The sequence below is a fragment of the Vidua macroura genome, chromosome 7, assembly GCF_024509145.1.
Source record: "Vidua macroura isolate BioBank_ID:100142 chromosome 7, ASM2450914v1, whole genome shotgun sequence".
Lineage (NCBI taxonomy): Eukaryota > Metazoa > Chordata > Aves > Passeriformes > Viduidae > Vidua > Vidua macroura.
Genome location: NC_071577.1, coordinates 4,668,327 through 4,689,622, shown reverse-complemented (window position 1 = coordinate 4,689,622; position 21,296 = coordinate 4,668,327). Strand labels below are relative to the sequence as shown.

The following is a 21,296-nucleotide window of genomic DNA, read 5'->3' as shown; positions in this document are numbered from 1 at the left end:
GAGACAAGGGACTGAAACCATGAAGCAGCTTCATTAGAGGATTTGATGATTAAAAGCACCCAGCTCTGCAGGCAGCTTCATGGCAGACAGGGATGAAGATTCCCTGGTAATCACCCACCCACAGCAGGAGCTGACCCGGCAAACCCCATCCCTGGCTGTATTTTAGAGCAGCAAAAGGCATTTGGCTATCTGAGTGAGCTGAAACGCTGCATTTCCCCTCTAATGGGCTTTTAATGCTCCTCTCGCTCCACCCCAGTGGTGTTTTCTGTCCTTGCTTGCTGCAGGCTCTGTGCTGGGAAGGGCTCTGACCACAACCACAGATTTGGGGCCCAAATCTGCCCTGAACTTCCCCCAAAAAATGACAGAGCCAGACTCTGCATCCAGTCAGGGAGGCAGAACAAAGTTGCCAGAGCAGAGCAGTAACTCCACATTCCCACCCACGGCTTTCTAAGACCTCCCTCAACTCTGCCACAAACCCAACGTCCATTTCCAGCCCTGTGGAAAGGTGAAAGACGCCAACCCCATCTTTAGCCATTATGAGATCTCATTTCATTGCATCCAGGCCATGGCATTTGTATTTGCATTACTCTGGGAGGTTCATGGCTCTTAAACTCAGCATTTCAGAGTTAATAAATGCAACCCTGTTCCTCAAAGCCAAGAGGCTTCCTGACCAGATCACACAGCCTCCAGGCAGCCAACCAAACCCACCTGCCACTGGTTCCTGCAGGAAAACAACTGGCACCTATGGGAGCAGTACAAGGAATTACAGGGTGGAGGCAATTTTGTTGTCCCTATCCACACGCTTCTCTTTTGATGCATGGGGAGTTTTGAGTCCTCTCCATGCCAGAGATGCTCTTAAAGGAGGATGAATGTTTTATTTTATTGTTAGGGATTTCTAACAGGGAAATTTTGAGTCCTTTCCATGCCAGAGATGCTCTTAAAGGAGGAGGAATGTTTTATTTTATTGTCAAGGATTTCTAACAGGGCACTCTGTAAATATTGAGGATTTTCTCAGAGAGGCAGCAGCCTTAAATTCGAGTTTAAAGGGAGCTTTAGCTTTTGATAAAAGAGGCACTCAAACGGCAATCAGTGGCAGGCATTACCGAGTGTGCTTTGAGCTGAGAGGAGACACAAAGCACTTTAATTCCTGTTTTCCAGGAGAGGTCATACACAGTGCCCAGAAGTTTTGTTTTTAAGAAAGCATTATTTTCTATAGATTATGCAAACACAGTGCTGTACAGCACAGAGAAAAGATGCAGGGAATCAAGAAGATATTAATGTTTTACCGACCTTATTTGCAACTGCCTCTTACCTCTCACAGTAATAGTTATCTACACTCAGTAGAAATCCAAGCAGCCCAGCACTGCCCTTAAGCACCAAAGCACAGCACAGAGCTGTGTGTGGTGCCAATCATCACTGCCCCAGGAACAGCAAGAGCCTGCCTCGTCCCCTCCTCCCTGAGCAGCCTCTGCAGGAAGCTGCAGCCAAAACCCAGGAAAAGCCTCATTTTGCCTTAATGGAAGCGGATACCTTGGGGTACAGCTGGATCCCTGGCCTGCTAAAGAGACTGGGGTTTTTAGGATGGCTGATTCCCTGACTGCCATTGCTTTTTAAAGACTGCAGCCAGTGGTGAAGTTTCCTAAAGCTCAAGCTTTAAATGAAAGGTTTTTCTTTCAGACCCTTCCTTTTTTTTTTTTAATCTCACTTTAAGACACCTGCATTGGTGCAAATCACCGTGATTTCTGAGCACTCAGTTGCCACTTGCAATTTCAGCGCAGCCCTGACTGTGTGCAGGGCTGTAAAAGCAGAAAGGTGTAAAAAGAGTGGGTCTTTTCGTTAAATGTGCTCAAAATACAAAATCCCAGGAGGAGAATGTAGTGAAAAACATCCACAGCACCAAGATTAGCTGCCACTGGGCACCTGGTTCACACAAGAGGCAGCATCCTGCTGCTCCCGAGCCCACTGGAGGTGGAAAGGAGCAGCCTGGAGTACTTTTAAAAGTTACAGCTCCCCAGCCAAGAGAAGGGAGAGTCAGGAAAAGGAGAGAGGGGCTGGGGAAAAAAAGAGCAAAGAGAAATCCTAGCTAGCAGGAGTTAGTGCTCCCTGCACAGGGTTCTGCAGCCTTTCCCTGCAACCCAGCAGGGAAATGTGCCTCGTCCAAGGGTACGGGCTGCTCGGGCCCTGCACAGCTGAGGAGTAGTAAATAGTTAATTACATGGTACAGATCAGCACATTATGTGCAGCACGGCTCACTGCGTTATTCACCAGGGCTTGGGGGAGAAAACCAGCGCAGGGGAAGGAAGGGAAAGGAGGAGAAATTTGTGCTGCCTCGAGGAGCACTTTGATTTTGTGGAAGATCAGCGTTAGGATGAGGGGGTGCGGTTTCCCTTTGGAGCACCTTAAATAAACACACTTTTACACAGCACCAACATCCCTCAGAGCTTTTGCTGCGGGTCCACAGGTGACAAGCACGGCACAAGTCTTTACCTGTTGCACTGAAATGCCAGCAGCAGCAAAGAAACCGAGGCACGGCGCATCCCATGGAAACAACCACACAACGCCAGCGTTTCCAACCCCACCACCGCTAAACCCCAGAACATCCAACCTCAGCTCTTTGAAGGGGCACTTCTGGCTGCCTCCTCTTCCCTGCGGCTCAGGAATGGGAAGACAGACTGCAAAGGCAGTAATCGAGCATTTGCAACAAAAGGCACGGACAGGACACAGAACTCTCCTCGGTCCATCTCACCTAGCAAGCAGGGAATCCCCCTACAAAGCAGGCTGCGTCCCACAGCATCACCACCTCACAGCTCCTGAGGCCAAGCCCTGGAATCATTTCTCCTTTTAATTTCCCTACCGCTGCGTCGCCAGCGAAGCCAGGCTGGAGCCTCGCCGTGCTTCGGGGAGAGCGGTGAAAGCGCGGACGAGGCGGCCGGGGCTGCACGCCCGCGCCCAGCGCAGAGGAATCCCGGGGAGCCTGACCCGCCGCCCCAGCGGCCCCGGGGAAGTTGTGTCGCGGCGGCCGCACTTACCCAGGACGAAGCAGAGGAAGCGCCGCGGGAGCAGGGCCATGGCCCCGCGGCAGGAGCGGCTCCGCTCCCGGGGCCGGGCGGGCTCCGCGCCCGCGGCGCTGCGAGAGGGGCGGGCCCGGGGCGGGCGCGGCCCCGCCCGGCTCCTGCCCCGCTCTCCCGGCGGCAGCGCGGGGCAGAGGAAGGGGAAGCGCTCCCGTGGGAGCAGGGGGATGGAGATGGAGCCCAGGCTCTCCTTATCGACCTCTCCCCCTCGCAGCCCAGAGGCGCGGCGAACGGAGCGAACAGTTCCGAAGGAAAGCACGGAGCAGTCCGGCTTCCTCACGCGCTTTCCCTAACCCCGCTTCCACCTCCAGCGAGGGGATTTCTCCCTAGCTAAAGCATCCTGCCTTCCCCCTTTCTAGGGCTGAACATACACATGGAACGCGATTTTAAGGAGGAATGTTTTGTGGTTTCCGCTTCAACGTTTACTGGAGTGCAACATCATTCCTGAGCTCCTACAGCTCCACCTGCAGCTCGTTGCCGAGCTGTGCCTGAGCAGCAGAGCCTGCCTGCGCTCCTCAGGCGCTCCGGATCAGGATACGCCCGTGGGAGCAGGGCAGGACTCTGCCTGCAGCGGCGTCACTGCCCCGCAAGTCGCTTCTCTCACGCTTGAGGTCAGCTCTCCCTCTCAAATGTCAATAAAAAAGGAACACCAGAGTGTGCTAACTCGAGTCTTTCACATCGTGCACACTTCTGCCTTCCCAAGAGGAATGGAATAACTCGCAGGCCAGAGAGCCAGTTCTTCCTGAACTATTACCACCTGCCCAATCAGGGAGCCGAGCTCGGGGAACAGCAACAGCTGCTGGTAATGAGGTGGAAGAGCAAAGCTTGGGACTGCTTCCATCTTGACAGAGCAAGAGACACCAAAGCTAAGGCCTCACCTGCAGCACTGAGACCAAGGGCACAGCACAAAGCCACGGCTCTGCCACGGGGAGAGGCAGCAGAAGAGGTCTGCAAACAGCACAGCATCGGCCCAACTCTTTTGAAGAACAAATTTTAACCTTTATTGACAGTAAACAAGGCTGTTCTTTCCAGCAGCGATTGCAGCAGGGTCTAAAACAAAGGACAACAAAAAGACCAAGTTAGCTGAGCTCTGAGCAGAATCACCTTCTCTTAAATGGTTTACGTACTTGTTCCTTACTATGGAAAATGGGGATTATTTTTCTCCCCATAATTTAGTAATGATTTGGCCATTTCACACCTCCCTTATGATGAAAATAAAAATTATTATAAGTCATCATCTCCCACACGAAACAAGAGGGGAAAAACTACAGTAATAGGAACAATTAGGCCCACAGAGCCCTCGCACCATTGGAAAACCAAATAATCACTCCATAAGGAAAGCACAACACATTTTGAGGCTGTTAAAAACCTTACTGACTGAAAATGCCCCCAAGCATAAGATTTTAATGTTTTGGGGATGAGTTTCTGTCCCTGTCTGCAGTCCTGTGAAAATCAGACAGGAGATTAATATGAAGGCTTTTCCTTTTTGCAGGAAAGCTGGCAGTGGCACTGCTAGGAGGTACCTAAAGCAAGCAGAGCAGCAAGGTGAGCAGGAGACTAAAGCAAGGATGGATAGACACATCCCTGGAACTCTGGGCTGTGGTTTCAGCACCTTCAGCTTGCTGCAGCACCACACGACCGCGCAAAGGCATCGGTGTGAGAAAACTACAAGACAGAGTCTGGTTCTGTCAGGTTTCCAGCCCAGAGCTGGCCCCAGCCACCAGACAGAAACCATCAGTGTTTGGATCCAGAACGGAGCCAGGGCTGGGATTTCCGGATGAGAAGCTACACAAGGCCTGGCCGTTAGGTGTCAGCTGTGCACCGAACACGTGCGACAGTGCCCTCCACACAGCTCAGCAGCCAAACAGTCCCGTTGTTGGAATCCAAAATACAGGGAATTCTCAGAACTCAGGGCCTGTAAGCCAAAGCTTAGAATTAAACACAGGATTTGATCCGAGACCTTGGAAAAGGCTTCCAAACTTAGGTGCTAGAAGCAAGAATATGGATTTATAGTTTAAAGCAGAGACACATTGAGAACAGAAAAGTTTAGAGTTTTAGAGTTGAGATACAGAAAAAATACAGTTACAAAGGTAAACAAGGAGTTTAGAATGCAGTACTGTAGGTTTGTGTGTCATAACATAACTGACTATGAAAGCTTACACTGTAGCATGAGTCCTTAAGATGAAATATTTAAAAATTGGGTCAAAAACGTAAATATCCTTGTTGGCAGTGTTTGATTAGTCAATAAAGCCTTTAAAGTCTTATAACTAAAGGTCTTGTGACCTTCTGAACCATGCAGTAAAGATGTGAGCCAAACTCATCCTTTCTATCTATATAGAAGAAAAATAAACCCCATCATCTAAAAACTCAGAGGTCCCGCCTCTAACTTGTTCAAAATTCCTTCAAAAATCCCCACATTCAGTAGTTAACCACCAGTGCACCAAGATTTCTAGAATGCAACCTGTTTTACAGCTCCCAGTCCTTATAAACCACTGCTCCAGTGGATTCACCCTGGTACCTCCTGCAGGGCTTGAGGATTCACCCCGGTACCTCCTGCAGGGCTTGAGGCTGCATTAATCTAGTCAGGCTGCAATATTCACCTTTTTCAGTGCTTCTCCTGCTGACACCTCAGAATGGCAGAGGCCTTCACCTCAATAGAACTTATGGCCAAGCCACTCAGGACACCTTTGTTCATCTTCCTCACCTCCTGCACAGCGTCCGCAATTTCCTCTCTGTGGGAATTAAGGAAACAACTGTGAGCATCGTGTTTTGTGCCACACATTTAGTGATTAGTTAGCGTGGGCATCGGCTCCATTACAAATCAGGGCTGAAAAGAAATCCAAGTATCTCACCTGCTAAACCCTGGATGCCTTTGTTGGAGTCTCTTTATTAACTTGGTAAAGCTGCTCAAGTTCAGTGCATAAGGAGAAACGAAGACACCAGGTGGGTTCACAGAGGAACCCACAGAGGAACAAGTGGTTGTTTTCTGCAGGGAATTTTCCCCAGGATCCTACAAGTGCATCAAAATAAGGGAAAAAAATGCATGGCTTAAGGGTTGTACAGGTAATACAACACCTTCCTACAAATAAATATAAAATCCTAGACCCACAGAATGGTTTGGGCTGAAAGGCATCTTAAAGCTCATCTTATTCCTGCTACTTTAAATTAGATCCAATTAGTATTTCCCAAAGGACCAGCATGTTTAAAGGGAAATGCCTGAAGACAGGAAACCTGTGTGGTTTATGTGAGCAACACCAGCAATTACTGATTTGCCCTTTACTCTCCAAGGACCAAGCTGAGCCAATACATAGATTTATGCTGGAAAATCCAAGAGTTTCTTTCCCATCCATTACCCCAAAATCGTTCCTGTATAAAGCCATGTGACATTTACATTAAAAAAACTGGTGTTACAAAGACAAAAAATCTAGTGCAAATGGGGAAATCCCAAACTGTCCTAGGATTCAGAAAAACCAGCCGGGGTGTCATAGTTTGATGCAGGGGCAAAAGAATGGTGCTTTCACTCTTCTGCCACATGCCAGAAATTTACTACCAATATGTAACATATTTTCCTATCCTTACATAATTTTCTATCTATTAAATGTTACGTGACAAGAAGATTTAAAGCTTAGTCTGCCACACAAAGGAGTGTTAGTAATAATTCCCTTTTGATTATCTCCAAGTAAAGAACGTGCCAGCTGTTGAGTAGGTGATTTCAGATCAGGGCACATGGTAGTAAATGCAGAGTATGAAAGAAACCTTAAAGAGGCAAGAAATTCCTCCTACAAATTAAGAACAGACCTACCTCAGGCACTGAGGGTTTTGGGCCACCAACAGGAACAGAAGAATGTTCATTCCCACTCCCCACTGTCTTCACTTCTAATAATAAATGTAAGAAAGCAAAGAGTGACTAACTGTTGTTGAGCTGACATCTGCTCCGTAGATTTTGGGCAACCTAGAGAGAAAACTTTAGAACTAACTAAGGGAAAGAAGAGAAGTTTCTAACACAAAATGAATGTCCTGAGAAGCACAGCAGTTCAGCTTGTGGAACATCCTTTTCCCTGAGTGTTTCCTGAGATTTTAAGAGGCAGAGGAAACACAGCTCTGAAGTAACAGTACCAGTGCTGAAGGCTGGTATGGAGAACCCCCAGGCTCTCTGCCTTCAACACCCTGGGACTTCTCACCACACCCATCACTGTGACTCAAGTCTCCAAACACAAACCATTTACATCTCACTCTGAACAGTCCAGCGTGGGAAGGGAACACAAAGGGGAGGAGGAGGAGAAAAAAGGAAAGATTTCCATCTATGTGATTGGCTGGGCATTTACTAATTTGAGTTCAAGCACTGCAGGTGAAGTTTTCAAGGAAAAACATGGATGGATGAAAACAGCTGAGTACAGGGATTCACTGCTAGAGAATGAGAAAATAAATCTGAAAACACAGCTGGCATTTTTTCCAAGTTTACTTATGCTTGGAGAAGGAACAGAGCACTCCAATAATAAACACCATTATTTGGTTTATCAGCTTAAAGCACACGACTTTACCTCTTGAGTCAATTGAGTCTTGTTTTCCTTGTTGCTTTTTCATTTCTTTGCACATTACTGAAATATCTGCCACTGACAAATCTTCCTTAGCATCAAACCAATACTCACTTCCTTCCTCATTTTTTACACAGCCTTGGCAGTTGGGATAAAAATTCAAGTGTTAAAATTCAAACCATGCTATGCTACACAAAAGAGTATCAAATTTCTGTGCTTTCAGCTACTTACATCTCTTGGTGCTACATTTCAAAGAAATGGCATTTACTAGTTTGGAATTCTAATTTAATTAGAAACTTTTTAAAAGATGTAAGTAATTATAGAGAGCTATTATTACTTGTCAATAAATTTTGATGGCTGGTATATAAACATTCAATCACAGAAAGGGCAGCTGTGTTACCAAATACATGTTTCATACAGGGTTTCCTTCCTCCCCTGAGAACTTAACTCACAAATAAAGGATTATTTTTAGTAGGAGCAGATCACTCACCACGTTCCAGAGCCTGATCTTTAGGTTGTTCTTCCCATGTCTCAGGGGAAGCAGAGTCACCTGGCTGATCAGCATCACTCTGTGAGTTGTCCTACGAACACATTTCAGTGATGTCACAGCACTCTCACCTGATTTTAAGTTATTTTTCAGAATATCAGCCCATGAAGCGGGTGAATTTAAAAAAGTTAAATCTGCTGATCATCCTCAAGAACCCCCAAGTTACTTCATTTTGAAAGGGCAATTAAAATTGTGAACATATGAGCTGCATTTGCAATTAGTGGCAGAGGATCCCAGGCTGAGAGCCCAGAAGACTCTGATCACATTTGCAGGCACCTAAAAGGAGAAAATACTTCTCAACATTACCATCTCCAAAACCCAGGAGTGAAGAATTCCCTACCATATTGACAGAAATCCCCTTTTCTTGCCGTTTTGGTACTTCAAAGTCAGCTTTCCCTCCACCTGAAAGATCACTAAAACAGAGCTGAGAATTACATACAAAATATGGGACAACAATTTTAAGTTCTACAGTAATCTACATATTTCCAGAAGCTCACAATAAAATTAACATTCTTAATACATCTTGGCTTTTTTCATTATATCTTAATAGTTTTCTGTGTGATGTTCAGATGCATTCCTCACAATCTGAAATACCAGTGCAACTTGTACTAATTATTTACAAAACAAAACAATTGCCTTTGCTTTTTCTTGATTAACTTCACTCATGCTTAACAGGAAACTTCAAACAGTCTCTAGCAGTTTACCCAATTCAGTCAAAACTTGCTGCCAAATTTGTTTTCATCTCTACTTACAGAAAGTCTCTGGATGGGGTTCCTGAATGTGTTCTATCATGCCTGAAATAAGAAGTTATTTTTCTATCATTCTTCATATCTGAATGATAATCTTAGCAAAACAGCTTCATATTATCTCTTAATATTATCTATATGCTTAATATTATCTCTGCTGGCAGCAAAGTCTTTCTGGGTTTCTGTGGTGTGGGATGTTTTTGGGGTTTTTTTGTTGCTTAGTGCCATTATAACTGGAGACAAAGACTTTTAGTAGTGAAAGCAGGGAAACAATCTGCAAATTGGTAACTTTTACTATAAAGATTGTAAAGACATTCCCTGGTCTGCATACTAGAACACCACAGAGGAAAAATGCCCTTAAAATAAAACCACTGTACCCACAGGGCAATGCTGGTCTTTCAGCTAAACAGCCTGAAAAAACAAGATGCATCCTGAAATAAAGAAATTACATGTTAAACATCTTATAAACTCATTTAACTTAGTAAGTACAACAACAAATGAAAACTACTTACTCAGAGTAAAGACTCTTTCTGAAAAACTGTCCAAAAAAAAAAAAAAAAAAGAAAGAGATTTATCTATAATTATCTTAATTATAAAACAATTTCTATTAAAAACATAAAACAGTTAAGAAATTACCTTGGAGGGGATGTACAAGGAAGAGAGTGGGGAAAACTTCAGCTCAACTGACAGTGGTGGAAGTTCATTTAAAGGTATGCCCATGTTTATTTTCCTTTTCATACTGCTGTAATTATTGTCCAGCTCATCCAAAACCAACAGGAGAGATGAATATAACTCAGCCTTGTCCTCACATCTATTAAAATATGGGTAAGAAAGCAACATCAACTTAGAAATTTCATTGGTTTTACAGCTTCTGGAGATGCCCAAAGATTTTACAGGGTTTAAAGATTCCTCTACATTATAGTATATAAAACATGAATTAACAACTGTAATGTGCATCACTTGAGTTTTATTCCAGGAAAAAAAAATGCAGGATTTTGGGACTGTGAATGCTACCAAAAAAAAAAAAAAAAAAAAAAAAAAAAAAAAAAAAAAAAAAAAAAAAAAAAAAAAATTAAGGCTGGAAATAAGACTTGGGGGTCCTCTGGACAACACCACTAATTATAAACACTCCTAGAAGCTATGGATAGAATCTAGCAGGACCATTTAGCAATCTTTGCCTGACAACCAGTTACCCATTTTATTTTAAAGGACATTAAAGCACATGCCTCCCAAGATAGGTGTTTTCCTCCAAAGCCAGCTCATAAACCTTCAAGCAGTGCTGGTAGCACATCTTGTAATGGGTGGCCAGGAGCTGCAGCTCTGCTTCAGTTGCTCTCTGCAGGATGTCCTGACAGCAGCTTGATGCAGAATTCTCCCCACTTTGCTTGGTGGCATGTTCTGGCCTTTAAAATAATAATAACAATAACAGAATATTTATTCCAGGGCTTCAAGATTTTGTTTACGTTCGTGGTGTTTTATTTTGAAGTAAGGAGCTCGCCAGAAGCTATTTCTGATAAGATTTAAGGAAAATCTTATTTAGCCCACAATAATGATTGCAGCATTACAGTCAATTTTATCAGAGGTGGGAACTGCACAAGCACCATCATAATTTCTATCCAAAAAGTGAAGCCTTAAGAACAAAAAGTAACTTTGCAACGCTGTGGATCTGCCAACACACTAATTTTGTTTCCACAGCCATGGAAAGGTTGGAAAGGATCTGTGGAGGTCTGCAACTGCAGAACAAGGCTGCTTTGGTCTTTGTTCAACTTCAAGGAGTCCTAAGCTCAGTCTTCTCACCTGCCCAGGCCTCTGCAGCAGAAATTGCTGCCCAAAAGCTTTTAACACCATCAGTTTTGCCAAGCCACAGACAACCTTTCAATCATGAAATGAAAAAACCTCTTATCCAGAATCTCAAATTCCAAAACCAAGAACAAACTCCTGACCCACCTGTCGGTGCTTGTCTTCCACTCACAGACAGACAGATCATCTTTGGATTCCTGCTTTTCAAAAAAAAAGAAAAAAGCCAAAAGTTAACAGATTAACACCCGTGCAGACAAGTTAAAATTAACAAAAGTTCTATCAAACTGGTCTGGTGGCCCTTCTTGTTTTGTGTCAATTACCTGCACGTGTGAGCTGTGAGCTCTGAAGGACAATTCCGTGTTGGAAGCAGCATCCACAGAGGTTTGAGCCAGCCACCCCGCGGGTCGAGTTTTGCTCATCATGGTTACCTCTGTGTTCACTGCCCTGGAGCAGAGACACTGGGCACTGCTGCCTCTGCTCGCTGGGAAGCCAGCTCTGGAATCAGAGCCAGCGGCGACACCAGGAACGCTCCTCAGGCCTTCAGCACGCTCCAGCTTCACCGCCCTGGGGCTCTCACCAGAGGATTTATCTGCAGCTTCCATGCCAGCACCAGGACTCTTGCTCGGGAGGATTTCAGGGACTGGGAGCTGGGTTTCAGCATCCTCCGCAGTGCTGCTGGTACCACGGGTGCACACTGCAGGTTCCTCACAGCTGCTGAAGTAGAAGGGCTGTGCATGTTGGCAGAGCTGGGCCTCTTCCCCGGGCGGCAGGAAAGCAGGGTCTGGCTCCACTGCCACGCTGTGGGTGGGTCTTTCGCTCTTTCCAGAACCTTCTTCCCCTGCTGTGATTCGCGGTGGCACCTTGTCACCAATCAGAGGCATGGCCTTCACCTCTCCAACCTCCCCCTGCTCCGAAAACTCACTTGAGTTGTTCTTATCCTCCTCACACTCCTCGTAAGCACTGAGATACTCCAGCTGCGAGTCTTCCCCTAAATCTGCACCCAGGAAGGAGGTCTGAGTGAAGCAGCTCCTTTTGCTGCTCTTTTCCGCTTCCATGGCACCAACAGGCTCTCCTCTTCAGAAGGAATCACACAGCTCACTGCCACTGCAACCTCTCAAAGTCACTGGTTTGGCTCTTCCTACCTTAGTAAAAATCAAGAGAAGTTCAAGATGCTCCATAGTATACAGAAGGATAAAAAAAATACATTAAATTAGCCATCCTATTTTCACCTACTGCATGCTACTAGAGCAGGCAGGAATTCTACAGCACGTTCCTAAAGAAATCCCAAGAGCTGATTTCTGAATTGGTAGAATCCCTGTTACATCATACAGCACACAAAGTGTTCAAATAAAGGTTACCTATATTAAGGAAGAGGTGAACTTTGAGCTCTGTGCCTCCCAAAAACTAAAAACCCCTTGGGCGTTGGACAAGGGGGAAATTAAAGCATATTCTTCTTAATTCTGGGGAAGCAAGAAGAAACTTACCAGGGACAAAACCCTAAGAAAACCTGAGAATCTTTACAATCAGAAAATTGTCAAGGAACACAGGAAGGTCATTTAGCAATAGAAGGAAGCTGGACAACTCACCAGACTAAAGCAATACACCTGCTCTGAACTTGCAGCAAACCTAGTTTGGCAACAAACACCAACAAAAAGCAGAGAACGCGTGTAAGGATGGAAGACGCTCTTTGTGAAGCTTGTTTCTTAGGAATATTGTCAATTCTTCTCTGCCTTCCCTCAGAAGCTTCTAACTAAGAAAAGGAATACATAAAAATATTAACCATCTTTCTCAATTATGTCTGCTTTCCAAACTACTTAAATGACACATCTAAATTTCAGTCACTCTCTCTGACAGCCCTTCTGCAAGGGGGGGGGGGAGGGGGAAGAAATAAGGATTAATATTCATATGTTCAAATATTCAAGCCTTCCACTATCCCAGGTTGCTCCAAGCCCCACCCAACCTGGTCTTGAGCACTTCCACGGTTAAATTATACACTTCTACAGTTATTTTTTGCCTCAAAAACACTGTCCTTTTTTACTACATTACTTTCACCCCCTAATTGAAGCCTTGAGCAACTCCGTGGAATTAAAAAGCTGAACGCTGCCAAAGCATATCCCAGATACCTGTACAGAAATGACAACGAAGTCACAGAGTCACACAAAGCCACAGAGGAGTGACTTTTCCCTTGAGAACAAGAACCAAAACACCTCCGCGCCCCAGACAAGGTACAGCAACCCCCCTGTCGCTGCTACTGATACAAACAAACGCTGAACCACAGCCGAGCCCGTCCCCGCCGCAGCGCTGGCTGAGGGTGGGGGAGCCCTGAGGGCAGCCCGGTGCTCCCGCTCGCCCAGGGGGACCCCTCAGGAGGGAGAACGGCGTCTCACCGCAGCTCCAGAGCAGGCTGAGGCGCGGCCCCGCCGCCCGCACGAAGCCCCGGTCCCGCTCCGCTCGCCGCCCGCACGAAGCCCCGGTCCCGCTCCGCTCGCCGCCCGCACGAAGCCCCGGGCCCGCTCCGCTCGCCGCCCGCACGAAGCCCCGGTCCCGCTCCGCTCGCCGCCCGCACGAAGCCCCGGTCCCGCTCCGCTCGCCGCCCGCACGAAGCCCCGGGCGCGCTCCGCTCGCCGCCCGCACGAAGCTCCGGGCCCGCTCCGCTCGCCGCCCGCACGAAGCCCCGGGCGCGCTCCGCTCGCCGCCCGCAGCGCCTCACGGCTCCGCCACACGCGCGCAGTCAACGCCCGCCGCCGCGCCCCGCGCTCATTGGCTGCGGCGCGCAGCGCTCCGACGCCTGATTGGCCGGCGCGGAGCCCGCCCTCGCCGCGTGCACCTCCTCCCCTCAGAGCCGGTACCGCCATATTCCCCCCCCCCCCCCCCAAGAATCGGTACCGCTGTATCCCCTCAAAGGCGAGGCCCCCGCGTCCCCTCAGAACCGGTATCGCCATATTCCCTCAGAAGCCGTGTCTCTCCAGAATCGGTGCTGCCGTGTTCTCTCAGAGCCGGTACCGCCCCCAGAGTCGGTACCGCTGTATCCCCTCAAAGGCGGTGCTGCCATATTCCCTCAGAAGCCATACCGCCGTGTCCCCTCACGGCTCTCCCCTCATGGTCCCTACTCTCCCCTCATGGACCCTTTTCTCCACTCACGGACCCTCCTCTCGCCTCACAGTCCATTCTCTTGCCTCACGGTCCCTTCTCTCGCCTCACGGACCCTTCTCTTCCATCACGGTCCCTTCTCTCCCCTTGTGGGCCCTTCTCTTGCCTCACGGACCCTTCTCTTCCATCACGGACCCTTATCTCGCCTCACGGTCCCTTCTCTCCCCTCATGGGCCCTTCTCTCCCCTCATGGACCCTTTTCTCCACTCACGTACCCTTCTCTCGCCTCACGGTGCCTTCTCTCCCCTCACGGACTCTTCTCTCCCCTCATGGACCCTTCTCTTCCCTCATGGGCCCTTCTCTCCCCTCACGGACCCTTCTCTCCCCTCACGGCTCTCCCGCCGCCGAGCACTGACAGACCGAAGTGCAGCCGGCGGGGAGGGAGCACAGCAGCTCTTGTACAGCTACTACAGAATCACAGAATTATCCTGTGCTGCAAGGGACCCACGAGGATCATGGAGTCCAATCCCCGGCCCTGCACAGGACACCTCACTAATCCCACCCTGTGCCTGAGAGCATTGACCAAACTTTGGCAGCTCCTGGAACTCTGCTTCGTGGCTGTAACCATTCGCTGGGGAGCCTGTTCAGTGCCCAACCCCACCTTTTGCGGGAAGAACTTTTCCTAATATCCAACTCTAACCTCTTGTGGCATACATTAAAACTTATCTGAAAGTTTCCAGCTGGAAGGAGCGCGTTACAGGAGCTGAGACAAACCTACCTGCCACACAGGTCCACGGTACTTGTGCAAGGGGCTCTGCTTCTTCCTTTAAACACGTGTAAAGGTCGTGATGAAGTGTGTAAAACATCACTCAGTTGCCTAAAATTAACCTTCAGAGACATACAGTGGTTTAGAGCATCTGAAGTGAAGACAAGCACTACCCTCCTGCTTAGTCTCTTTCATGTAAGTGACAGCTCTGGCAACACATCAGAGCAAGAGGACATTTAATACTAAAGTGAAATATTTTTGATGAACCAAGTTGCTTCCTGTTGTGAAGGAATCTTCATGAAGGATTCTTCCAGGGAAAGCTACTGTGTGGGTTACCTCTACGTTCACCATATATAAAAGTGGAGAATGAATCCAATTAGCAACACCATTCAAATTTCTCCTGATGGGGGACTGTCCCTGTCCTCCCCCTGCCCAAGTGCACCTGGCCATTAAAATATCGAAATTTGGAGGTGTATGTGCACCCTGCCACTAAAAATGTTGATATTTGGAGGTATGTCTCACACCAGTGCCCTCAGTTACACAAGCCCCTGAATTTGTACATTTTCCAACCAGTGTTGCTCATGTTTTGTGTGATCCTGCAGCAACATGTTGGAAAGGAAAACGAGCTGTTACACCCATATCACCCTGAATTTTCCAAGAGAACTTGTACTGGTAACATCAGCATGGACAGACCACTCCATAAAAACTACCCAAACAAGTGACATTTTATTGGCGAGTTCTGCTCATAATGAATTTCCTTTTCCACGCTCACATCTCCTAAGAGAGCGACTGGGGGGGGGGGGGGGGGGCGGAAACAAAAAACCAACAAAACAAAACCAAAAACATTTCGGGTAACATTCCATTTGCAAGCGATAAAAATCATTTAACATTTAAAAATAAAATAGAGGATAACAAATTGAAACAGAAGTTGTAGGAAAACCCATCCTGGTTCCCCCAGGAGCTGTTCCTCGCCCGGCTGCCGCCACCTCGGCCCCGCTCTCAGGGTACTGAGGTGCTCTCGTTTGGAGCTCAAATAATAGGACTGGGACATGTGCTATTATCACCATTCAAAGCCCTGTTGTTGTACATTCTTCACAGAAAAACATAGAAACAGTTTGCAGTAAACCAACCAGTTCTTTTTCTTCCCTTATTCTAATGCTAAGTCATACTGAAAGTTAGGGGAGGGGAAGGGGGAAATGTGGCTTCAACATTCACCTACTTTTATCACACACAAAGGTTTCTACTAAGAGCATATCCAGGTTGAAATACACATCTGATTTCCGTCATGAGGTTGATGCTTATGGGGTGCGAGATGAAATCTACTTCGAAACGATAAACACATCCCTTTTCAATGAACAAAGTGTTATTTTTTGCCTTTTGGACCAACGCTTGGCTGCTGGGTTGTTTCTCCTGAGCCTTGCCAGGAGAGGCGGCTTTCACTGCTGCCACAAATGAAATGATGACTGGTGGCAATCACACACCTTACCATTGGTAAGGTGTCGTATTTAGCACGTTTGTTTGTGTTCTGAAAATCCCTTTGCTTGTTTTTTAGGCCCCCGAGGCTTTGTACACCAGAAATTACACAAGTCATGCACAGAAAATTGTAAATTGGTATCCACAGCCATTTTGAGGTATTCCACAAGAAACCTGGCTCTGCACCTGAATGTTCCTCTCAAAAACAATTTAAAAAAAACCAAAAACCCAAAGCCCTAACTGGAGTGGAAATTTAATTTAAAAAGATTCCTTCCAACCCCATGTTTCACCACATTTCATCAACAAGGACATACTTAATTCCTCAGGGGCACAAAAAAAGCCTTCTTCACCCTTTTCCTGGAATAATAATTTCAGTGCTTCATTCCTAAATTTCCTTGTGCACTTGGAAGAGATGAAGACGAGGGTGCTGTTTCCTAGCCAAACCAGAGAAACACATTCAGACAGCGGTTTTGGTTTACTTAATTTGTGAAGGTGCTCGAGGAAGATACCAGCGATCCCCCTTGCGTTGGAAATAGCAGCGGTTCCTACTTTAACCTCCCGTCTGCACGGAGGAGGCTGGGGAAAGACCTGGATCGCGGGGTCTGAAGACCAAGTTAGGAAGAAATGTGATCTCCTGGGTGTGGATTTGGCTTGGCAGAACCTCTTGAGGCAGCCACGGCCGCTCCCGTGGGACAGGAGATGCTGCTCCACCGCGTGAGCAGATCCCACAGGGACTGGCTTTCCTGTTAGGGCTGAGGTGGGACGGGCAGCTTTGTTCCTGGGGTAGCTGCTGCTCTCCTTTGAGTAGTACATTCAGAATGAGTTCCGATGAACCAGAGCTGTAGTGCCAGTCGTGTGCCATTTTTACACACGCAAGAATCGCCCGCAACATCTCAACTGGTTACGCTGTTCTGCGTGGGAAGTGGAAAACCTCCGCAGTGATCTTAGAAGGAGATAACTCGCTACTTCCGTAGCTGTAGAAAACCCATAGGCAGTAATATTTTCTAAAGTGCTTCTTTACTTAGCAGTTATTCTTTTAAAAATCAGACTTGTATTTTGTAGCGGCATCGTTTCCTAGTAGGTCATGGACCAGTAGATAGTTTCTGATGTAAAAAACCCATTACATATTTTGTTTAAGCAAATGACACTTGCTTGATAAATGCACCAAAGAGAGTGACCTAAGTGCAAACCCCACCATTTCTGAAAACACGGCCTTATGCTGGTTTATTAATGCAACCTTACATCCTTTAAAAGTCATTTACTTCAACTCCAAGAGCAGGGATTAAATAATACAAATAAAAATTGAAAATTCAATGAAGCTATTGCCTATTTACCCTGAAATAAAAGAGTCTCATGATTCTACTGGTGCAAAAATCCCTCCAAACACATTTGTTTTATTGGCAAAGTCATTTAAGGTCACTTTTGCTTCCAAGACCATCTTCTTCCATGGTTTCCACTGAAGGAGTTTTGCTTTGTAATGGCTTATGGTTCCACAGTGATTTGTAAATGAAAAACCTACTATGAATAACTCTACCGTAGTCACTAAATTACAGATACTGTCATGAGAAAAGTCCGAAACTTACAGTGTTTGTTTTAAAATTTTCAGCAAGACACAAAATTCCAGTCAAAGTGTTTTCTTTGTGTGCCATTTTAAACGGCAATAAATGGCTGCTGTGCCCTCTGGATGGAGAATTCCATGTGCTTCTTAATGTGTTGTACTTCGACTGTCCCCAGGGCTCGGCGTGGAAGGGCTCCTGCGGGCACAGCCACTTGGATCAGCTCCTCCTATGGATGTAGTGCAGCAGGCTTGGATCTGCGCGGGGAGACCCCGGCTGGGAGGCACGGAGCAGGTGTTGGGGTGGCCTGGTCTCAGAAGGCAATGGCACGAAGCGTCCCGGGCAGCAGGACGCAGAAGCGGCTGCGGCGTCGTTCCGGTTCCGAGTAGCGGTGGTTCCCGTGGGAGGGGGTGGCTATTGCTGGGACAGCAGAGCGCTCCGGTTGGCCTTCATCTTCTCCAGCCGCTTCACCAGGTGGCCATTGCTGACCTCCAGCTCCTCGGTTTTGTCCAGTGCTGAACGAAGCTGAAGGAAGGAAACAGAAGAACGCCGTGACTTTCACCACGTTATCCCTTTGCAAAGGCAAAGCAAGGTTTGTAGTTGCCAACGCTAACTGACCACATTAACTTGGAACATAAAGCAGTTGAAAATTCCTTTAGCAGAGTTAAACTGCTTTGCAGGCCACACACACAGGTGTTTAAGCACACTGCCAAGAACTCATGGTATTTACAGAATGCTGAGCAAACAAAGCCAAGGTAAGAAGAAACATGGTCTCCCAAGTCTGGATTTGGCTTGACAGAACCGTGTGTCTTGAGGCAGTCAGCATGGACAGAAGGTTATTCCTGTGGAACAGGAGATTCCCAGAGAATCACAGAATTTCCCTCAATCCAGAGGCACGAGGCTCTGGGTGATGTACACCTGTCTCACTGCACAGCTTTTATATTTCTGGTTCCTAGACCTCTATTCCCAGCTCAGTTTCCTGTAAATCCCACCAGGGGATCAGGGTAGGGAGAGAGAGCTAGACTGCACAGAACAATATTTATAGGCAGCAAAGCAGAAGGAGTATTTAGAACAACCAAGGAGCCATACTGAAAAAAAAAAAAATCAAAGAAATACCTCTGGAGGCAGTGAGAGAGAAGCTGAGAAAGGTATTCAGGCTCTAAGGTGTCAGAGTCTGTGGACAGCCACACTACCCCAAACAGGCCTGAACAGATTGGCAGAGCAAGGAAAACAGGCTCACAAAGAACAACTCACATCCCTTTAGCAAGTCAGGTTAGGAAGGAACGGTGAAAAGGCAGTGGGAGCTCACAGCCGTGACTGTTACTCCAGTTTGAGTGCTGAAAACTTGGTTGCACATTTAGAAGGAGTAACTAAAGCAATAAAGCAATTAGATGCTTATCCCTTGCTGTGCCAAGAAAGGTGGTTCCTCCCCTAAAAGACCTCAGGGAAGGAGGTTTCCCCCACATGGAGCAGGCTGACCTGTGACAGCCTGCAGGTGGAGTTACCTCTCTCTGCAGTTTGCGTTTCTCTGCCTTCAGTTCATCTTCTACTCGCTCAGCATTTTCAGCAGCAGTTTTGTATCGGGCTACCTGGCCTTCCAGTCGTATTACCTGAGGTGAAGGCAAAGGCTGGGAATTAGAAGCTGTACCGAGAAGTAACTCTGAAGTTCTACTCTTCCACTAGTACTCAAGGAATAACCAGAGAGATGCTAACTCCTCTTTGATAAAATAAAGGCATATTTTCAGGGAAGGAAACAACACCAAGGAAGCCTGGCAACAGTAACTTACTGCTGACCTTTCATACATATCCATATTTAATATGCTTCCAGCAACAAAAAATACAGTCCATTGACTAAATTTCTCTTAGCAAGAGCATTGCTGATATACCTTGGACAAGAGCAAACAATCAAAATGGAACAGCTGTGTATAAACTCCATCTCTATCACCTCACACGCTGGGAGCCATTTAAAACCTGTTGACAGCTAGGCATAAGGAAGTGTTCAGCAGAGTTCATCAGATACTTTTGTCTTTGACCATTCTTCCTTCAGTACAGAGGAATAATACATTCCTTCTTCCCCATAAATAAAAGTCATAGTGGTCTTCATGCTCCAACACTCCCGTTTCTTATTTTAAGGGAAAATCACAGTAAACATAATTTCATTTATCATTTAAAACACACTTCCTCTTTGTATTCTCACCATGCCTGAACAAACAGAACAAGCCAAAAACTTACATTCTGCTCCAATGCTGTTATCTCTTGCTCAGACTTTGCTAGTTTAAATTTGAGATCGCTGATCTGTCTGTTGGCATCTCCTAAAACAATCGCAGATTTATCAGAAATGTCAGAACAAGTGTGAACAGTTTCTAACAAGTCTGTGGTAGAACTTCCATGCATCAGGGATCTACGTGGGGCTGCAGGAGAGTAGTTCTCTCAATAAGTGTCCAGCAGAGAGGCACCATTCCCAGTCCTGCCTGATTCCCTGCCAACCACTCTGAAGGCAGAATTAATTTGAACTCCCCCCAGCTCTGCTGAGGAGCAATAACAGATATTTCCAACTGCAATCTTAAACAAAGGCTCCTAATTCCCATACCTCTGGAGAGGTGCCTGGCTGCTCCCAGACCAAAGCTCCCTTGGAACTGAAAGCTCATTCTTACTCTGAGCCATATGCTTGTTATTGTACTGATACATTTTCTCACTCACATGCAGGGCACAAAATTCTCTTAAAATCAAAATACGACTCACTTTGGAGGTCAATCATGTGCATATCTGTCCCGTTTTCCAGAACTTCATCTTCCGACTGTGTATTTTCCATCTTGCCATTCCTTTGCTTTTCTTCCAGTTGTCCCTTTAATTTTTTAATCTGAAGGACAGAAAATAGTTATTAAAATCACTAAGGGAAATCATGGCTTGAATTCACTCCAGTATTATAAAACAAATGATGTATTTTTTAAACATAAATTCCAAAAATTCTTGTGTTACTTTGTAACATCCTAGAAATTCTTTTGGCAAATCACTCATAGTATTTTACACATCAGTGCTGATGTACAAGTTCAGGATCAAAACAATGAGTGAAAGATGACTGGCTTATTAGAAAAGCCATAAATCTTCTGCAGGCACATTAATGTAAAACATTCTTTAAAATTCCCAATGCTGTGTTTGGTTGTGTGCGAGTCTCAAGGCCAAGGTCACTGAGCACAAATGAAAGCATAGAGTGTCCTGCAGGGCAGCAGATCAGCTGAGGTTTTTTGAATAAGCTTTATAGCCACTATGGAATACCATGGTATCAGCAATAATTCCTTTAATTGCTCTTTACCCATCTGCAATTCCTCCAACAAACCTTTCCAAAAGGCCCATTTACCCACCGACCCAGCAAAGGGGAGGGCTTACTCTTGGAGAGAAACTTTGCTTCTACAATTTCTGAGCCATGCCCGATTTTCCCTTGGGCTTGGCCAATCTGAAGGATTATTATTCAGAAATAAGAGGGTCATATCTTCCATGTATCCTGAGCTGACACATGGGAGGAATGTTTTGGAGGAAGAACAGAGTGCCAGCAAGGCAGCAAAAGCAACCAGACCACACCACTGCCGCTCCACACCTTGTGTTTGGGCTATTTTTGTTTTCTTAATCCTTTATGTTCTTCACTTGCCCTGTGATTACCTGGTCTAGCAAGGACTCCCGTTCATCAATGAGCTTTTTCAGCCTGTCTGGAAGA

General features: G+C 46.4%; 2 protein-coding genes across 3 annotated transcripts in view; both read right to left on the bottom strand.

Moving 5' to 3' along the window:
• LOC128809977 (RNA-binding protein 44-like) overlaps positions 1–13,188 on the bottom strand; it is a 30,653-nt gene extending 17,465 nt beyond the window's left edge. Inside the window, exons 1-14 of the mRNA XM_053982437.1 lie at positions 13,087–13,188; positions 11,020–11,837; positions 10,847–10,899; positions 10,126–10,302; positions 9,536–9,710; positions 9,412–9,437; positions 8,906–8,947; positions 8,494–8,566; positions 8,097–8,187; positions 7,613–7,744; positions 6,874–6,947; positions 5,924–6,081; positions 5,680–5,803; positions 3,030–3,360 (exon numbers count right to left, since the gene is read on the bottom strand). Coding sequence (XP_053838412.1) covers positions 3,030–3,360; positions 5,680–5,803; positions 5,924–6,081; positions 6,874–6,947; positions 7,613–7,744; positions 8,097–8,187; positions 8,494–8,566; positions 8,906–8,947; positions 9,412–9,437; positions 9,536–9,710; positions 10,126–10,302; positions 10,847–10,899; positions 11,020–11,754 — 2,191 coding nt within the window. The 5' untranslated portion in view covers positions 11,755–11,837; positions 13,087–13,188. The remainder of the gene's footprint in view (positions 1–3,029; positions 3,361–5,679; positions 5,804–5,923; positions 6,082–6,873; positions 6,948–7,612; positions 7,745–8,096; positions 8,188–8,493; positions 8,567–8,905; positions 8,948–9,411; positions 9,438–9,535; positions 9,711–10,125; positions 10,303–10,846; positions 10,900–11,019; positions 11,838–13,086) is intronic.
• A 2,074-nt stretch (positions 13,189–15,262) lies between these two features.
• LRRFIP1 (LRR binding FLII interacting protein 1) overlaps positions 15,263–21,296 on the bottom strand; it is a 102,501-nt gene continuing 96,467 nt past the window's right edge. For both annotated transcript variants that reach the window (XM_053982213.1, XM_053982214.1), the window contains 5 exons: positions 21,242–21,288; positions 20,327–20,444; positions 19,817–19,896; positions 19,090–19,194; positions 15,263–18,109 (listed from right to left, as the gene is read on the bottom strand). In XM_053982213.1, the coding sequence (XP_053838188.1) occupies positions 17,999–18,109; positions 19,090–19,194; positions 19,817–19,896; positions 20,327–20,444; positions 21,242–21,288 (461 nt within the window). In that variant the 3' untranslated portion in view covers positions 15,263–17,998. The remainder of the gene's footprint in view (positions 18,110–19,089; positions 19,195–19,816; positions 19,897–20,326; positions 20,445–21,241; positions 21,289–21,296) is intronic.